Source organism: Sebastes fasciatus, chromosome 22, assembly GCF_043250625.1.
Source record: "Sebastes fasciatus isolate fSebFas1 chromosome 22, fSebFas1.pri, whole genome shotgun sequence".
Classification (NCBI taxonomy): domain Eukaryota; kingdom Metazoa; phylum Chordata; class Actinopteri; order Perciformes; family Sebastidae; genus Sebastes; species Sebastes fasciatus.
Genome location: NC_133816.1, coordinates 9384248 through 9403452, shown reverse-complemented (window position 1 = coordinate 9403452; position 19205 = coordinate 9384248). Strand labels below are relative to the sequence as shown.

The window sequence follows — 19205 nt, the reverse complement described above, 5'->3', positions numbered from 1 at the left end:
TCATTTTATCATAAGCAAAAAGTTGCCTGAGACAAAAATACTACTAAAAACGAAGACTCATTAAAACAAAATACATTGCTTTTTTAATCAAGAGTGAGTACAAAATATCAAATTTTAACATTAAAAAACGCACATTTAAAACAGTGTCAGGTTGCAGGGGTAATGTCTAGAAGGGAACCGAATAGTTAAGGTTAAGATAGGTCGTCGGGCAGCGAGTCTCGAGAGTTTTTTCCAAGTTTTTGCATATCTCCGATCAGATTTCACAATTTGCGGGTTCCCTTCTAGGCACTACCAGTTGCAGGCTGGATGTTTGAGTGGTAATTTACTTATAAGTCACAGGCTTTTTGCATTGAAAAGTAGCCAGCAGGTCACAGCGACCGTGTTGTCTTGGTCCTGCAAACCTGGCGTTCATTCAGCTGTTGTCAAAGCCAAAGTTTATGATTTACAAAAAGTACAAAGTGCTTATGCAAGCAATGATTTTATGATCAGAAAGTGCACTTGAGAAATAATAACAGTCTTGTATTCCTACCCAGCAACATAATGCACTGATGGAAAGAGAAAGTCCTGAAAGAGAGTTGCTGGAAATAGTGCTGGAGTCTGCAGCTCTTTTAGAGCTATTGCTGTGCTCATAACACAGACGGGTGCTGCTAATCATTAAGACATTCTTAAATTCATAAATGATAGTGATTGTGAAGATTAATCATGTATGTGCAATATTTAAATATGCTGGTCAGATTTACAGCAACAGAATACGATTTACATTCACACAAACTACTAAGAAAATACAGCTTCTTAGTTTCTTTGTCAAGTATTTAGAAACTTAATGCCATGTTTCATAATAATAATAATAATAAAAACACATTTTCTTTCACATTTCCTATCCTGCGTGCCATCCTACTGTTTATGTAAAGCAACCACACATCTGTACGTGGCAAATAAAATATTTTAAATACCCAGCGTTTCCTTTTAGGCAGAAGGTGCTGAATATTAATCTGAGGTTAGGGTGTGTAACAGAGTGAGGAGTCTTCACAGTATGCTTCTTTCTTCTTTGGGTCTGTATCTCTGAGGTATAATGCGAACATGTAGCCATTTAGCAACACGTGGAGCAGCATATTAATGGTGTCTTCAGGTTGGCGGAGTCCAAAGTCCTTCAGGTTGGCGCCAACGGTGGTTTAGCTGGACTGAGGGGCTCTTGAACACTTGACTCACACAGTCTTACTATGCTGTTTATTGGTTACTTAAACTGTCAGATCATTAACTCCTCCGTGACTCGTGTCAGAAGGCAAGCTGTGCATCTGTTCCTGCTCCGGATGTAAACCTTTATCTTTGTCGACAAGTGAACGTCTCTGAGGAGGCGGCGGGTCTGTGCAGGAGAAGTAGTGAGGCAGCGTGGTCATGAGCAAAGTACCCAGAATGAGGAAACTGCCCGCCACCATGAAGGAAGCCATGTAGTCGCCAGTGATGTCCTTGAGCAAACCTTGAGACATGGAGACAGGAGAAAGTATTCATACATGAACAAAAGATGTTGCATGAGAAGTAAAAGAAATCTCTAAATTGAGATTGAGAAAATCAAAGACCAAAACGGTGCAAAACTAACTGACGAGAAACTATGAAGAACTATGAAGAAGTGCATAATGTTAGCCTCATGCTAATTAAGAAAAACACTCATTGCAATGTGTACTAGAATCCAGAGGTAGGACCAAGTCATTGTTATGCAAGTCGCAAGTAAGTTGCAAGTCTTTGCATTGAAGTCCTGAGTCAAGTCCCAAGTCAAGCCTGACAAGTCTTAAGTCAAGTCCCAAATCAAGACTGACAAGTCCCAAGTCAAGTTCCAAGTCAAGACTGATAAGTCCCAAGTCAAGTCCCAAGTCAAGTTCCAAGTCAAGTTCCAAGTCAAGACTGATAAGTCCCGAGTCAAGTACCAATTCAAGACCGATACGTCCCGAGTCAGGTCCAAATTTAAGACCAATACGTCCCGAGTCAAGTCCCAAGTCAAAACTGATAAATCTTGAGTCAAGTCCCAAGTCAAGGCCAATAAGTCCAGAGTCAAGTCCAAAGTCAAAACTGATTGATTCGTGGCGCACTTTATAAATAACGTTTTAATCTTTGGGCTTGGGGGAAGGTATCAAGTATTTTCAAGTCAAAAGGCTCAAGTCCAAGTGAAGTCACGAGTCTTTGGTGTTAAAGTACAAGTTGAGTTGCAAGTCTTCTTTGATTTTATCATGTCTAAAGTTATCAAATTTATTTATTTGTATCAAAGTCCTCTACTAGAAGTCCTGATTATATAATTATGACTTTAATCTAAAGTGATCTGTGCTGTGCAGAATCATGTGTTTAATCATTCAACAAGAAGCTTCTAAGATCTTATTACTGTGACACTCGTTTGATACGGCTAAACGGGTTTTTAAAGGACCAGTTCAACTAAATTACAAAAAAAAGACCTCTAGAGAGATATCTGTTTTTGAGTTATCACATGAAAGAGGGGGAAAGTGTGGAGAGAAATTGAACTGAACTTTTTTGCAGCAGATGTTTTCACTTGTAAAACATGTCAGGTGTAACTAATGACATTAATTACTGCTGGTGGAGAGCCATCGTTAATGTTATTAGTGTCACCTGTGCTTTGCCTACTATGACAACAAGTCTGTGGTGAAAAAGTTTGGGAATAGTGCTCTAAAACAAAAACTCTACATGTCTACAAATCACTAGGTGAGAATTTTTTGGGGAATTTGGGTGTACTGGCCCTTTAAGACATTCTGCTCCAACTATGCTGGCTACAATTTGGTGAGGTTGGGAGTGTATGTCAGAACTGGCTGATCCGTATACCGGCTTTCAATTAATGTTTGACTACTTGTGGCTTCATTGTGTTATCTTGTGTTTATGGACTGATTTAGGTCACTTTAGACATGAAACAAGGTGACATGACCTACATAGTTACGGACTGTGCAACCAAAACTCTGGAGGAACTCTGCTCCTCCGATGTGCTCGTACCTGACAGCGGCGTCCCCAGCAGTCCCGCGCTGCTCTCGATGAGCTGCAGCAGCCCGAGGCCCCCCATCGTGCGCTCCACGCCCACAATCATGGGCACCACTGCGAACACCACAGAGGTCAGCGCCCCGGAGCAGAAGCCATAGAGGAGGCTGATCGCCATCAGCGCGGTGTAGGAGCCGGACAAGGAGCTCACGGGCAGCAACATGATGAAGACCCCCGCCAGCGTCGTCCACGCGGTCAGTAAGTGAATCAGCCGAAAGTGACGCAGGTCTGAGAACCAGCCCGACACTACGCGGCCCAGAATGTCTGCAGCGCCGGCAGCTGACATGACGAAAGCAGATTGGTACTCTGAGAAGCCAGCTTGGCGGCTGTGGGCCACCAGGTGGAAATACGGCACAAAGTAGCCGACGTTAAGGAGACTGATGGCTAACGTGTAGGTGATGTAAGGCCTCTCGAAGAGCAGCGACAGCTCCAGGTAGGAGGACACTCTGCGCAGCACTGCAGCACATGATGACCTGCTCTCTGAATCCACCTGAAGAAAAGAAGGAAATGCTGAGCTTCATCTTCATGTCATCCAACATCTGTTTTTTCATGATAAAAAGCATGTATTTTTCTCAATACAGCAACACAGGAAGACAGTAGTGCCTTCTCCCACCTTTGCTGGGGCTTTGGAGCGTCGCTGTGGGCGGATGAGAGCCCCGCAGGGCACGATGTTGAGGCTGAGGGCCCCCAGAATCAGGAGGGCCCCTCGCCAGGCGTACATCTCCACCAGCAGCTGGAAGAGCGGGTTGAAAGCGAAGGAGGAGAGGCCGATGCTGGAGAACGCCAGTCCCAACGCCAGGACGCGCCGGCGAGTGAAGTTAGCCATGACTGTTGCCACCATGGGAGTGAAGACCAGCCCCCAGCCCAAACCTGGAGGAGAGAGGACACAAGACTCATAGCAAGAGCTCACTGTTATCACCTGCAATTAACTAGGTTAACAGTTTACCAGGTAAACAAAGATGACTTTACAAAGCAACTAAATGGATGTTTTCTTCTCCAGTTGTCCCAGAGGAACAACGACTAAAGCAGTTATCTCGATTGTTGTTACCTGAAATAAGACCCATGGTGAGGTAGAGGTGAACGAGACGGGTGGCCTGCGAGGCGAGTATGAGGCCGAGTCCAGCGAGACAGCCCCCCACCATCACCACCACCCGGGCATCGTATGCATTACATAGTGCTGCACCAAGCGGACCTGCAAACACACACACACACATACACACACACAACTATTTAGCTTAAAGCCAAATAACTGCAGACAACTTAATAACTACAATATGTGCATGCTATCGCCAACAAAATGTCAGTGGATGTCAATGTTACACAAAATATGAAGGTCATCTTCTTTTTAATGTGCAGCTTTCCACTTTTGTTTCCCCCTAAAGTGTAATTTTGGTATTTTTCAACCTGGACCCTATTTTCCCATCTTTTTGTGTCTAAATGACTAATGGGGACACACTTTTTAAAATTGGTCCAGTATTGAGGGAGAACGCTGCAGCCACCTAACGAGCTGTAATGTAATCAATTGGGGCAACCTGGTACCGTCTGCTTACGTCCACTAAAAGGGCTTGTTTTTACCACTGACAGGCTCAGATTGTTATTATAAGGGTCTGACAACATTATGGTGAGAACTCTACAGAGAACTGAAATGTTTTTCGTACCTTTCGCTTTCTGTTTGTCATTGTGTCATGTGACATGTTGCCAGAAGAGACAACAGTGGAAACGTGAGTGAGAGTGGAGAGAGGAGTGCCACAGGGACACCGGTGTTGTCAGAGTTTGTTATATTGAAGTACAGAAAGCGTATCTTAGTGTTCTCTGAAAGATTTTCAATGTCATGGCCAAATATTTAGGGGTTTTCAGAGTGGGGCTTCTATGAGCGAGACACACAATAACAAGCAGACCAGATCAAGCGAAAGGTAAAAAAAACCATTTCAGTTCTCGTAGGGTTCTTACCATAATGTTGTCAGACACTTATAATAACAATCTGAGCCTGTCAGTGGCAAAAACAAGCACTTTTAGTGGACATAAACGGACAATACCAGGTTGCCCCAATTGATTACATTACAGCTTGTTTAGCGGACGTAAACTGACGTCCACTAAAAAATACCAAAGTTATTCTTTAAGTACTTTTCAGGTTGTTAAAATCATCTCAGGCCATTTTTTATGGCTGCACAATGAAAATGAAATAAATATTTCTAGATAACTTGTGTGCCATTTTTCTACACATTCCCCCCCAAACTCAGCCAGACATATTTGGCATCTTTCGAAAGTTCCCTGCTACAATTTTCAACAAGTTATGTGTGTTTGAACAATGTTTGGCTGCACACCATGAGTTTTTAATGAGTGACCCGCTGGTGCTTATTAAAAGGGTTAATGAGTTGCTGCCCCTTCCTCATAAACCATCTGTAACATGGCGCATAAATTAAAAATGCTTCCATAAATTGTCTGCTTCTCTTTAGTTACACCTGTGTGATCATTCATCAAGCTGCTTCTTTCAGTTTCATGTCAACAGATTAATCAGTGATTAAAAAAAGAGATAGTTATAGCCGTCATTACAAACACACAGTGACTCACTGAAGAACTGCTGTGCCGCCAGGCCCGTGGACGAGATCCAGGAGATGGCCTGGGCGCTCTCATCAAAGTACTGGACGAACTCCACAAAGAAGATCCCCAAGCTGCGCATCAGGCCGAACACCAGGCTCGTGCTGACGAACGTGGCGCCGACCAGCACCCAGCCCCAGCCTCCGTCCGGGTCCTCGGCTTCATCGGCCCGGCTCTCTGCTTTGGGCTTGAGGTCGGCCATGTCTGAGAGAGATTTATCTGTAAAAATAAAATACCAGGGGAGTGAGGAGGAGCAGATTAGAAGAGAAAGGAAAGCACAGAAAACACGAAGCCTCAGGAAAAGCAAGTGATAGCTTTAGTCTCAGATCCTCTCTGTGGTTGTCAATAACTGTAATGATTAACTCCCCACAGGCCAATAGATTGGCCTGGCTGTGCTGTGTAAGTGTGACCAGGCTGCTTAACAAGTTTGCCTTCATTTGAGAACAAGATATAGGTGAGAGGTGAACTCTGACTGCTGAAGTGTTCATGGATCAGCTATGAAGTAATAGTTGCATGTTCAATAGAAGCCCCTAAATCAGCTTTCACTAGGTTTTACAGTAGTAGTCTAAAGAAGTGAATTAAAGGAGATGAGCTCTCCAAGGAAACAGGTGGTTAAAGTTGACTCACCTGCTACGGATATGTGTCACAATTAAACAACACGGAAACAGACTTGAGAAATGACTGGCAGAGATATTACTAAATAATCACTCTAATATCTGGTTTGCAATAATAAATATCAGCACACTCACCTTTATGCATTTACCAAAGCGATAAACAAAAGGTAGTATCGGTGAACGGCGATTCAATGGCGGAAAATGAGAGAGGAATAAACACCGTCGTTGTCTTAATATCAACCACAATAAAAAAAATAAACCTTGCGTTACCGGCTGAACCGGCCAGAGACCCAGTCAAGCAACGGCTGTGTGACTTTTGTTTTTTCAGTGACGTTTTCAAGTTGTTGTCACTCTTCACTTGTTCTTTAAGCGTGTCAAATAGCTTATATTTGCTTTAACATATTTGCATAATACCTGCATTGCGGCAAGTTTGGCACACCCTCAAATAAAGCTATTTAGAGAGGATCTGGAGCGGAGTCTGAAGAGTTTGTTTCAGTTGACTAATCACAACAGAGTCGGCCAGCTGACCAATCAGAGCACACTGGGAGCTCAAACAGAGTATTTCAGACAGAGGGTGAAAAGAGGTGCTGCAGCACAGCCAGTATGAGAAAAGCAAAGCGTTTTCTGCACATTAAAGCATGTTAACACGCTCTAGTAGAATCCTAAAATACAAGTGTGCACCTGAAAATAAGCATAATAGGTCCTCTTTAATCGACAGATCTGCAAAACTGAGTTGCACCACTTTAAATTTGCTCACAAGTTTCTTGGAAATAAGTCATTCAGCATGAAAAAAGCATAGAATAATGATGAATCGTCTAAGAAATCGTAGTCGTCTAAGACCAAAACGACCAATTAGTCGACTAATTGACTAAGAGGGGGCAGCCTTAATAAGTCTATTTGCAAATTTAAATTTGATGTATGCATTTGAATGATTCTCGCTGTCACCAATTGTTTAAATACGCTTTCATAAAGCTGTATATTTAAAAGTAAAAAATAATCATTTATTCCATCAAAATGGGAACATTTGATGCTTAAGTTGTAAACATATTTATACAAATAAGATAATAATAGCCTAATAATAATAATAGGGGCTAAGTATCTTTATATTCAACAACAGGAAAACATATTATTTAAATGTTAAATCAATATAGTACATGTTTTTACTACACATTTTTCACTATGATCCTGATCACCTTATTACATTTTTTAGAGGAAAAAGTACTCCTCAAGCACAGTTCACAAGCTGATCACATGATGCATCCTCTGTTACCACATAAATAAATGGTGATGTAGAACAGAAGGAGCCATAAACAGTCCTGAGGATCCTCTTCTGACATTGACCACATCCACTTTCAATTCCTGCCACCAACATGCTGCCGTTATGGGCTTTCTGTTATCTGCTATTACCATTACCATTTCCCCATGTGTCCATTCATTTCAGTTGTTTTTAGTCAGCTGATAAGCTATAAGGATTCCAGAAAACTGTGCCTCCTATTTGATTTAATTGATCAGCTCGCTAATAGCGAAAAAAAAAGGTTATTAAAAATATACTATTATGTTTAAGTGTGAACACTAAGAGACAAAGGTTCACTTTTCATTTCTGCACACATATAATTACAAATATAGTATGTAAAACCAGACTTGTACTATGTAATTCCAATTATTGGTGCTGTTGGTTGAGCAGTATTTTCCCCTCTGTTGCTGTTGTGGTGACTTTTTGTAGTGAGTTGAAAATAGCGCAGTGATCTGATCCATTCCTAACCTAATGCCACTCACTTCACTGCTGCAGGAATTACAGGAATGTGCACCCTCAAACACACATGCACTGATGTAGACTTACAACGTAGTACAATTAAGACCTAAAACATGACTTAAAAACTTGATTTCATATCGGTTTGAAGACTGTTCATAGTGTATTTCTATATGTGCCGAATAATGAGTGAGATGGTTGTATAACTTGAAACCTACATGTATGAAGGTTTTCACACTAGGATCATGTGAATTTGAAGTTTTATTTAGCTAAATATATGTTTTGTATGGGCAACAACCAACTGCTGCCAGCAGCTCCGCATTGAACTCAGTATTTCTAAAATACTTTTGTTATTGTGAGTTTACAATTTTGTGATTCATATATAATTTAGTTCCAGTTTATTTCAATAAAAGCTCAACTTTTATATCACTTTAAAATGTATAAACATGTAAAAATAATGCTTCTCTGTTCTGTGCTCTTTGTTTTTGCAATACAGCATTATTTATTGATTAAATTCCCACTAGAAACCAACCAGTTTCAATCCATATAAAGATGTTTGATTAATTAATTTGCCATAAAGCCACAATTATAAACATGTATTGATTGCATGATCCTACAATAAGATTTTCCACCTGAAAATATCAGGTTATTGTCAGTTTATATATATATATATATGAACATTAGTGTATGTATACACACACACCTGCAAACACGTGCTATAGTCCTGCCTTTCCTCCAAGCAGCTGCAGCTTCATATCAACAATCAGCTTCATTCATGATTTATTACACATGAACAGGTAGACAGTGCATGTGGCCTCTTCAATCATTACTCCACGTGAATGACGTAGGCTACACACTGCGCCTGCGCACTGGTTGTCACACACACAGCTGTATTATAGACACATAAAGAAACACAATGTTCGAGACTATATAAGCATACTGTTGATGATATAGTGGTACTTACCGTCGGTGCGTCAGCTTCCTCTGCAGCACCACATGGTCCACAGTCTCTAACAGCACTGTGGTGAGAAGCAGAATGACAGCAAGTCTCTCTCTGCAGCCTGAGGAGCAGCAGCAGTATGCAGGAGGAGAAAGTTCAGCTGTAACTACACAGCAAGGTGCGCGTGCGCAGTCCTCACGGGGGCGCACGCATTCTGCATATTTTTGCCTTGAAGATAATAATTTATTTTATTTTATTTTATTTAAAAAAACTGACTTGCCTATAAAACAGGACAGACAAAACAAACAGTAGGAACAAGAATAAAAGAAAAATAATAGGCCTTATTGAAATATCACACACATTGAGACTAAAAACTGGAATAGCCTATATATTTAAAGGTCCCATATCTACTAATTTTCAGGTTCATACTTGTATTTTGTGTTTCTACTAGAATATGTTTACATGCTGTTATGTTAAAAAAAACACTTTATTTTCCTCATACTGTCTGCTTGAATATACCTGTATTTACCCTCCGTCTAAAATGCTCCGTTTTAGTGCATATCAACAGAATTGCACCAGAATTACGTTGCCTGGCAACAGTTTGGGTCCATGTTTACTTCCTGTCAGCTGATGTCATTCACATACACTTCAACCAAGAATAAACTGGGACACATTTAGAATGTTTACGTTTAAAATTGTGTAATGGTCTGAATATTGTATATTTGTGACATCACAAATGGACAGAAATGCTAACGGCTTGTTTCAAACGCGCAATTTCTGAATACCAACTGTGTGTATTTCTCTGTATATTGAGCACTCTGATACTTTCACAGTATTTATAAAGCACTTAAATCTGCTTTATAATGAAAAAGAAAAAATAATCTTACTTTTTACAATATGGGGCCTTTAAACTTTAAACTTACTGTAAATAATTTGTTTTTGTTAACAAACTTCAGACTTCTCATCATTATGTGTCTTTCATCTGAGACGAGGAGACAGTCTGTCACCCTTCATTATAGGAAGCTGCAGAAAGGAGGAATTCCACCAATAGCTTCTCCTGCTAATAGTTTTTATACTATCCATTCACCACAACACCTCTGTTCACTCAGCTCCTTGAATTTATGTTGTTGGCATTGATGCAGATTGCTTTAGATTAGATTCTACAGTCCACTCTGGCACAAAGTTGGATCAGGAATCAGCTGGATTTTAGAGCAAAGACACAGTTGAATTTTTTTTAGTTTACACTCGTGCTTGTAAATACAAAAAAAATTAACTAAAAACAGCACATTTTTTGCATAAACCCTCCAATATTCTGATATGAATAGAAACAACATTTCCTTTGGACCATTTATAGCTTATTTGAGGACGCACATGACTGGATGCGTTTTTGCCAGCACAACCTTGAAAAGAAAGGATCCCTTTTTTATTAAAAAACATAAAAACACAGCGTGCACAGCTTCAGGCAATAAAACATTAACCAAGAAAAAACCCTCAGCATTATCCACTGTTGAACTTGAAAACCCCTTTATAATCACTCAAATGACTCACTTTAATCTCACTTTGGTTCAATTATTACTTGTTTGTTAGAACTGTTATATCATCACAGCATATAATAAGACACAGCATTGGGAATTAAATGAAATTTCCCAAGGAAATTAAAACATATACTACAAAAAATACAAAATACATGTTGTCTTAATCGTACGGAAGCACGGTCAGTCGGTCAAAACAAGATAAGAGGGGCTGCCAGGTATAGTAAGATTTCTGGGCTGATCCGCAAATGGCAAATTTAATTTGTTTTTATTTTTTAATGTTAATTTAAAGAGGTAACATTTTAATCATATATTTACAGATCAGTTTGCATATTTTACAAATGTCATACAAAAGATGTAACACATGAATGGGTTTCCACATGTCTGACACTAGAGGGAGGCAACCACAAGGTCTGACAATGTCAATTGCTTTTAGGTTATCTCTCTTCCTATTGACCCAGAGGCACATATTATATTTTTTAACTCCACTAGAGAATGGTATAGGTTTAACAACCAACAGCAGATAAAGTATGATTAAACTGGGTTTATCTTTATCCACATTTACCTGATAATACTTTAGCACTTTTGCTTAAGTTAACATTTGATTACAGGTGTGGTATATGTTTACTTAAAGGTACTATATGTAATGGTTCCACGCTTCCCATTCATTGTCCATGTAAGCAGCCCTGCAATGCATTCGTGATTCGAGAGACGGGGCGTCACGTTGGCCGCTCCACATTTGCATAAAGTTGAGGTCTGGGCTACTTAATGCAAATCACGGGCGTCCGACGCGACTCGCCACCTCTGAAAACTCCCGAGAAACTTCTAAACTAAGCCTTGTAGACAGATTCAGCAACCGCATGGCTTAAGTCTCGTGTAAAATCTTTTCAGAAACACATTTCGGTGAACTATTTTCATGATATCAGAGAAGAAAGTTTCCAAAAACGAGCTGCCAGGTTGGTTCCGGTTTGAAAGCTGGGAGCAGCAACCCATGAGGGAAAGCTTTCGTCCAATCAGGTACCTATGTCTACCTAGTGGCAGCCCATCAAGCGTCCAATGGTGGGAAGCAAGGCGATCCTTGCGCTAAAGTGTACTGTTATGTTAACAACAAAGCACGGAGAAGCTCGGATTACAACACACACAGAGGGAGAGAGGCTTCATTCTCTGCTCAGGTAGACATCACTCCTCTATATCTTTGCACAGCAAATAGTTGTTTGATGCTACATTAATGCTCTGAATATTGTATAGAGAACCTTTAAAGGCAACAAGATAGATACAAAATGGGAAAAGAGCGAGAGGAATCTCCAATAGCTACATTTGACCTTCTCCAAAACATACTGGCACAATGAATTTCATTGAAAGTATCAAGTTGCAGTCTTTTGGATTTTTTTGCAGTTTCAATAAAATCCCTAAAAGGTTTCTAGTAATACGCACTTTATGAGATAAGTTCCACACGTGTCATAATAATCACTTCCTTAAATACCTTCCACAGAACTCCTCTTTTCTGACAAACTCTTTGTGAGTTCAGTGAACTGATTTGCTGGGAGATCCCTCTGACAGGTCGTTGGTCACAATAAGTGGGAATCTATATCATAGGTTTCATTTTTTTTTTCAGAGGTGGAGGGGGGTGAAGGTTGGAAAGTCCCGTCAGACTTCCAATGTTTGTCTGAGCAGGGACAATAAGCCCAGCTAGCCACAACTCATCAGGGAGCAGGAAGCGGGGATGACAGAGGGTGGGAGAGTTCAGCAGGAGTCTCCACAGCCCCCCACCACCTCCAGGAAGCAGCAGCGAGCTCACACACGTGTTGTCGGCTTGTGTAGTGTGAGTAGCTGGTATAAGGAGCCTGGAGGAAACAGGTGCCCTCTGCTTCATTGTTTCCACAAAAGCAACTGAGAAAAAAAATGTGGAAAATGGCGGGACAGATTTGAGTTAACAGAAGAGGTGATTCATGGGTAGAAAGAGTGCGTTGATGAGAGGAAGGAAGTTCAGGGAGGAGAAAGGCTGAAGGAGGTGGCAGAGAGTTTACCCTGCAGCTAAAAGAGCTGAAAAATGAGTGGACTCTGGTCAGCACTATGTGAGCATTTTCACATTATCAATATTAATTTCACCATTTGTTTACATAATAACACATATGTCAGAGGATGTTATGAAATGAGACACTGAACACCACAGCTCCAATTCATATAAAAATGATTTAATTTAGATTGTACAAAACCATCTTTGTCCAGCAAATGAACTCATACACATACATGTAATATTATTATTATTCATCCAATTGCTTACAGTCATCTTATTTAAATTGCTCATGTCAGAAAACAATATTTAACTTTTACACTCCAGTACAAGATGACTAAGTCCTTTGCCTGCTCGGACTATAAAAAGCAGATATCACTGCATATTTTGTTTGTTTCTTTAAAGAACACGCAGGCCCCAGGCCTCGAGGTTAAGATAAATACACATTTAATGCTTCAAACAAATGTTAGAATTTAATTTACTCCAAAGAAAATCCACAATTCACCACCTCTCCTTCGTAAAACTTGCTTTATCTTTCGTCCAAACCAGTCACATACTTCTTCTTTCAGTAGTAATTCAGTCTACACACATCCCAAAACATTTGACCTATATCTCCATGTCTCGTTCCTTTCTTTCCATCCCTTCACGAACCTTCAAAAACACTCTTTCTTAGCACCATCTCCATCTCAGAAAAGCCACCCAGGACTTCTAATGCACCTTATAGATTCATACTAATAATTATCTCCGAGCTTCAAACCTCCTCCAACAACATGTTAATGCTAAAAGCCATTTGTAAATGTCTCTTTCTCCAAATGGAATCCATTCGAACTTTGATGTCCAAGCTGGTTTTCTAACCAGTCCGTTAAAAGTTTTAAATTACCACCTCAAATAAAAAAAAACAGGTGCTGATAATTTAAAATTGCAGAAGTTAATTCATTCACCAAATTTCACATTTTCTGACAGATATGATTATTGTGACCAACGTGCTGGACGTGATGAATGAAAGGTCAAAGGTCAGATGTCTTCAGCAGGCCTGCAGAAGAGGCTGGTAGGGCTCGGTCAGGACCTTGTAGCGGATCTTGGTGTTGGTGATGGCCCCGTGCTTCTGGCGCAGGTGAAGACGCAGCTGACTCTTGTGGCGGAAGTGTAGGTCACACTTCTCACACTGAAAAACAAAGAGGTCAACAGATTACATGACCTTCTGTGTGTTTGTTGTATGATATATACGCCATTGGTCGAACAGACAGTGTGTTTCTGACTCACGGTGTACGGCTTCTCTCCGGTGTGAATGCGCAGGTGGCTCTTCAGGGTCTGCAGGTGGCGGAAGCGGGTGCCACAGGTGTGACAGGGGTACGGTTTCTCCCCCGTATGGATCAGAACGTGGGCCCTCAGATGGGCAACCTAACACCAGGACAACAACACAAACAGGTTAGTTAGAAACAAATTACACTTTACAAACACTTACAGGACTTTTTATAGAAAAGAGGAAGTGGCAGTTAACCCTCACCTGGACAAATCGTGCGCCGCAGGTGTCGCAGCGGTAAGGCTTCTCTCCTGAGTGGATGCGAGCGTGAGTCTTCAGGTTGGCCGGTCGGTTGAACTGGGCGCCGCACACGTTACAGCGGTACGGCTTGTCACCTGCCGGGGGCCAAAGGTCAGCGCCAGTTATTAGTTTTTTAAATAAAGAAAAGAGAATGGGAAAGAGTTTTTATTTTTTTATTTATAGCCTCACCTGAGCAGACAGTCTTGGTTCCTTGAGGGTTGCCAGAATAACAGTAGGGCAGATAGTAGCTCTCATGCTTGATTGCATGTTGGGCAGCTTCTGGACTAGTGGGGTGCAGGTTTGGGAGAACGGTGCAGGGTGAGACTGAGGAAGCAGACTGGGGGTGATCCACAGAGGGGGGTGGCCCGAGGGGAGGGGCTCGGCCAGAACCCTCGTAGCAGGAGGCCTGCCCCTGTCTGATGAAGAAAGATCCATAAAAACTCAACAAAATGTTTGATTTCCCCTCTCTCATCTCATAATTCTCATTATTCCAGTTTACCTATCAATCTGACCGGGCACTTCTCCAGACCACGCCTCTGTTGCTTTGGGAGTCGAGTCCATCCTGTCGGGGGATGATGTGTGACTCTGTGTCTCCTCCATCTCCTCTTCCTTCACCGCGGCGGCTGCACACAAAGGGTTGAGGACGATGTACTTGTATTTTTTCCAATTGCAAGCCTTTGGGTCCGGCATGGCTTTGATATCACTCTGGAGAATAAATAAACAGTCTTCAATTTAAATGTAAAACTTCCCAGTGGTAATATAGACTGTTTTTTAATAGTGAAATTTAAACTCACCACAAGGTTTTTGCTGCAGGTGTTGGATTCTGCTGGAGAGTTTGGTTGGCAGCTGGAGCGGGCGGGGCTGTCTGGGGATGGGGTGCCTTTGAGGGGTGACTCGGGCTCTCCTTTCAGCTCCTTTGACCCGGGCTGGCGGGTCGGGAAAGCCCCTGGCTGGAGAGAGCCCCCGACCTCCGCTGGGACCCTGCAGGACAAACAAAGGAAGTGCTGTAATGAGCTAAACCTGTCAACAGACCAACCACAGCAGCAGCACTTAAGTAAACAAAAATCCAATAAAAAAAACACACCCAAGCAAGCACTTTCTGCCACCCTAATGGTTTTCAATTCCACACATATTCCTCCTACCTTGTTGCCACTGCTGTTGGGGGTGATCTCTGGGGTCCTGGATTGGGCAGGTCCCCTCCTTGGGGGGCTACAGAGGCTACAGACACCCTGGAGTCCAGCTCCAGTTGAGGGTGTCTTGCACTCATGTTCTCCCTGCTGGAAAACAGAGAATCTGTCAGTTCATGATTCATGATGTAATCTGTCCTGGCCTGACAACAGATGTTCCTCCCAGTCCCTCACCAGTGCAGCTGCATGAAATCCCGGCAGGTGTCGGCCACGTGGTCCATCTGCAGGTAGGCCGCAGAGGTGAGCACCCCAGAGACGGTGATGGGTGTCAGGGGGAGGCGGGAGGTGTACATGAAGTCGAGCAGCAGGGAGATGCTGGACGGGTCCAAGGAGTTGGGGAGGGACACTGTCATGAGCTGCTCCCCGCTGCCGCCACGCCCCTGGAGCAACACGCGGCGGGAGTACATCGAGTAGAAGAAGCCACTGAGAGAAGAGAGGGAAAGACAGAAATATGCATTTGATCTGAGTTTACATTTGGATCAGGTACAGTGTTTAAAATAAGGGAGATATGGCGGAAATGGTGGAGAAGAGATGGGAAGAAGACGACAATAGATGTCCCAAGTGCAAAGCAGTAAAAAGTGAAGGGAAGACAAAATCCGGAGCTATGAGTCAACAGCTGTGAGTCAACCAAAGGAAGAGAGGAAAGGAAATACTGTGCATGTGTCCATAAAAGGAAACCTTTGAAAACTGCACCAATCAGAGAAAACCTGCAGACAAGTCCAGAGAGTGTAGATGCGTTGACCTTTGCACCAACCTGCAGGCCACGAGCACAGCACAGTGCGCGCGTAGGTGCACGTTGCCGACCACCAGGGTGGCGTCGGTCAGGATGTTGCGGTGCCGCAGCTCGTTCAGGTTCAGCAGCACGTCGTTGGAGTGGCGGGTGAACTCCTTCACGTATCCCTCAGCCGGGGCGGTGGGCCTCATCTCCTGCACCCTTGTGACCTTGTATCCTTCCAATACGTCCATCATGCTCATCTGCATCTGTAGAGAATATGTGAATATATATGAAGCAACCAACCAATGCATATCATTTTGAAAGTTTGAATGAACCGTTTTTTTTAATTAGGATGCACAATAATGACCTACCTATGTGTATTTGATAGAATAAATAGACTGGAGTGTCCCAGACACATGTGTTAGGTGAGACCAGCTCCCTACTCGTACCTGCATGAGGAAAAAAATAAGAAATATACACTCTTTAGTATGAATATTTAACCTTTACAAAAATCACATTACTGTAGATATGTAGGGAGTTGCAAAAGGCAGCAAAGTGGTGATTACTGAGAACTCATGGAGACATTAAAAGTTGTGAAAAAATCTAAAATTCAACCAATTTCTAAGTCCTACATTGACCTTGTCATCTGACAAATTTAAATGTTAACTTTTAAGGATTAATCAAGAAAAGACAAAATCATTAACATCACTTAAAAACAAACAAATCAATCCAAGCAAGCAGTTATCAGGCAGCCCGTTAAAAAATATAAATAAACTGAGAACATTTTCATTTTCCAACTCACCCCGACCAGCAGGGACGAGAACTACGGTGCACCGCGCTGACGTCAAACCCCCCGTCTCAGTGTTCAGTCTAGAGTCAAAGACGTGGAGCAGACTCCACTGGCTCTGAGCAGCACTGTGAGGGGAGGCTGAAGGGAGGGGGACTCTTTATAATGTCGCGCAGGAAGCCCCCGTACAACCAGGGCTGCTCGTTTCCTCTTTCCTCAATGGCCCACGCGTACACTGGAAGCAGCGCAGGAAAGGCCCTGGCCTGGGCCCCGGGCTCCAAGTATTTTTAGTGGCCCTATTAGTTTTTCTAAACCCCCATAGCTCTGAGAGAAGTAATGGCAGGAAAGCGTTGTGTGTTTTTGTGCCACGTTGAAAAAATATATATGAGGGCCCTCGGGGAGAGGCGGTACGTGCCTGGCAATCCAGGAGTAGGCTTCCCCCACCAACGCTTTCCTACCCTTCACCAGGGCAGAGGAAGTGTGCGACAGGAAGCTGGAAGACCAGCTTATTGTTGGATAAACAAACTGTGCCCTCATCATTGAGATACTATCTCATCGAGGGAGTTTCACTCTTATTTTGTTAAGCTACATGAGTACTCAAGAATTTCTTAATTTTCTCAGGAAGGCATGTAAATACAAGAAGCAAAGAGAAACTGTGTTATTGCTGTGTTGACCAGTTCAGGTTAGTGAGTGCTCCGGAAGCTTCTGGCTTGCTGCCCGAGAGCAGAGGCGTTGTGTTACGAGGACCAAAAGGAAGGAAGCCAAATCGATGGTTCAAGATGGGCGACACCTTCTCCTGGTGGTGAAAAACAACCTTTACCCCGCCCCGACTGAGAGAAATGCACCCGACAGATGTGCAGGAACTGCCCTGCACACCCACTCACTCACACACACACACACATCTGAATGCATCCTGCAAAGCTGCTCAGAGACATGGATGCAAAACGCCTGCGCAGGACATCCGTCAATAATAAAGCGGGCAGGAGACGAGGAGATGGAGGAGGGGGGGTAATACAGCGAGGGGGACAAGGGCTTAGAGGTCACGAAGAACTAAAAAACAAGTGGAAAGTCAGCTCATCCTCAGTGCAGCCGTGGGTTGGACAGTTAATTGAGACGCCGCAGAAGTGAACTATGAACTCATTGAACTGTATTTCCTTCACATCAAAGTATTTTACAGAAAGAGGCACTGAAGAAGGAGGAGAGGTTAACTGAGATAAGTGCTGCATGCACAAAAAGCGAGGATTGCAGGACGAAGCAAGTGGACGGTTGATTGACAAAGAGAAAATTATTTTTATTTTCACTAATAAGAATCAGCTTTACCGCCAAAGAAAAATATGCATTTTTTAATTTTAAGCTGCAAATTGTGTTGTTTTTTCTACAGTGTATATCAACGTGTCATCCCAACTCGTCATATACTGATGCTTTGTCAGACCCCTCGGCGTCACTTTTCTGTATACTGTTTGTAGTTTAAAGGTACAGTGTGTAGGATTTGCCGGCATCTAGTGGTGTGGTTGCAGATTGCAGCTAACTTGGTACCCCTTCGCTCACTCCTCCCTTTCCAAGTGCAAAACCACAGTAATGCCATCCGCCTCGCTCGGAGGCCATCCTTACTATAATAACACTACTTTAGGAGCAACGGAAGTCAGACGGCGGCTGGCGGTACCACAGTTTAGCACTCTGAGGCTCACGTTACCGCAGTTTCACAAGCATGTCAGAGAACTGCGGTGGTTGCAGGTAACGTAAAAATGCTAAAGGCTCTCTATAGAACCAGTGTTTGGTTTGTCCATTCTGGGCTGCTGTAGAAACATGGCGGAGCAACTCGGCGGACTCCATGAAGAGGAAACGTTCCCTATGTAGATATAAAGGGCTCATTATAAGCTAATGAAAACACAATGATTCTTAGTTTCAGGTGATTATACACTATTGAAAACATAGGGGGGTAAAAGGATTTACTGAAACTAGTTTGGGCATTGTGTGCTTGGAGCCAGGTTCAACTGCATGCAGGTCTAGTTTAATTTTGAGCTGCAACTTGTAAAATAGTCAAATATCATTTATAGATATGAAAAGCAAATGTGTCAAACATGGAATAATAATCAGACAACATGACCATGTTTGGATATAAATCCTTTTAAAAATACGAATCGGAAGTGAAGTGTTTGTGTACAGCTTGTGCGCGTGTCCTTGTGCTTTTATTTGTTTGCATGGAGGTCCAACCAATTGTGTGCTTTGTAAAAAAAAAAAAAAAAAAGGAAAAACCATAAAGGAAAACAACGATTAAGAAAACAGAGAGGGAGATGGAGGTCTCGGCTACTTCCAGGCATTGTGAGAAGAACGGATGAGGGAGGGGGGGGGCGGTTGAGGAAAAGTGAGAACATACTAAACAGGTTCAACCAATCGGCGGAAGCCATTGAGTCCATCCCGTTGGCAAGGCTTGGCAGCACTCACGGTGACTTCCTGCGTCTGTCGGTGCCCACCGAGCCTGTTATTGATCAAAT

The 19205-nt window shown here is 42.6% G+C and overlaps 2 protein-coding genes across 3 annotated transcripts; both read right to left on the bottom strand.

Moving 5' to 3' along the window:
- Positions 1-60: 60 nt before the first annotated feature.
- On the bottom strand, positions 61-9066 carry slc16a13 (solute carrier family 16 member 13). The gene is made up of 6 exons (XM_074623825.1): positions 8957-9066; positions 5602-5847; positions 4079-4222; positions 3644-3900; positions 2989-3520; positions 61-1477 (listed from the first exon to the last, which is right to left on the bottom strand). The coding sequence occupies exons 2-6, from the start codon at positions 5828-5830 to the stop codon at positions 1239-1241; spliced, it is 1401 nt and encodes a 466-aa protein (XP_074479926.1). The 5' UTR covers positions 5831-5847; positions 8957-9066; the 3' UTR covers positions 61-1238.
- A 3572-nt stretch (positions 9067-12638) lies between these two features.
- On the bottom strand, positions 12639-16862 carry bcl6b (BCL6B transcription repressor). Of its 2 annotated transcripts, none has more exons than XM_074623797.1 (11): positions 16726-16862; positions 16295-16372; positions 15963-16189; positions 15383-15631; positions 15164-15298; positions 14816-15002; positions 14521-14726; positions 14211-14437; positions 13986-14116; positions 13742-13879; positions 12639-13643 (listed from the first exon to the last, which is right to left on the bottom strand). In XM_074623797.1, the coding sequence occupies exons 3-11, from the start codon at positions 16187-16189 to the stop codon at positions 13503-13505; spliced, it is 1641 nt and encodes a 546-aa protein (XP_074479898.1). In that variant the 5' UTR covers positions 16295-16372; positions 16726-16862; the 3' UTR covers positions 12639-13502. The 2 variants fall into 2 exon arrangements, with proteins under 2 accessions (XP_074479898.1, XP_074479899.1); XM_074623798.1 differs by having other exon boundaries at positions 15164-15295.
- Between the last annotated feature and the right edge of the window lie 2343 nt (positions 16863-19205).

What these genes read in the sequence shown, in the direction of transcription:
- bcl6b (XM_074623797.1), bottom strand. Translation starts at nt 16,189, where the DNA reads ATGCAGATGAGCATGATGGACGTATTGGAAGGATACAAGGTCACAAGG. An exon ending in AACCAAGACTGTCTGCTCAG is followed by an intron (nt 14,117 to 14,210) that starts GTGAGGCTATAA and finishes GGCCCCCGGCAG; the next exon opens with GTGACAAGCCGTACCGCTGT. An exon ending in GCGGCGCACGATTTGTCCAG is followed by an intron (nt 13,880 to 13,985) that starts GTGAGGGTTAAC and finishes TCCTGGTGTTAG; the next exon opens with GTTGCCCATCTGAGGGCCCA.
- slc16a13 (XM_074623825.1), bottom strand. Translation starts at nt 5,830, where the DNA reads ATGGCCGACCTCAAGCCCAAAGCAGAGAGCCGGGCCGATGAAGCCGAG. An exon ending in GCTCCAAAGCCCCAGCAAAG is followed by an intron (nt 3,521 to 3,643) that starts GTGGGAGAAGGC and finishes TCTTTTCTTCAG; the next exon opens with GTGGATTCAGAGAGCAGGTC. An exon ending in GCTGGGGACGCCGCTGTCAG is followed by an intron (nt 1,478 to 2,988) that starts GTACGAGCACAT and finishes CCATGTCTCAAG; the next exon opens with GTTTGCTCAAGGACATCACT.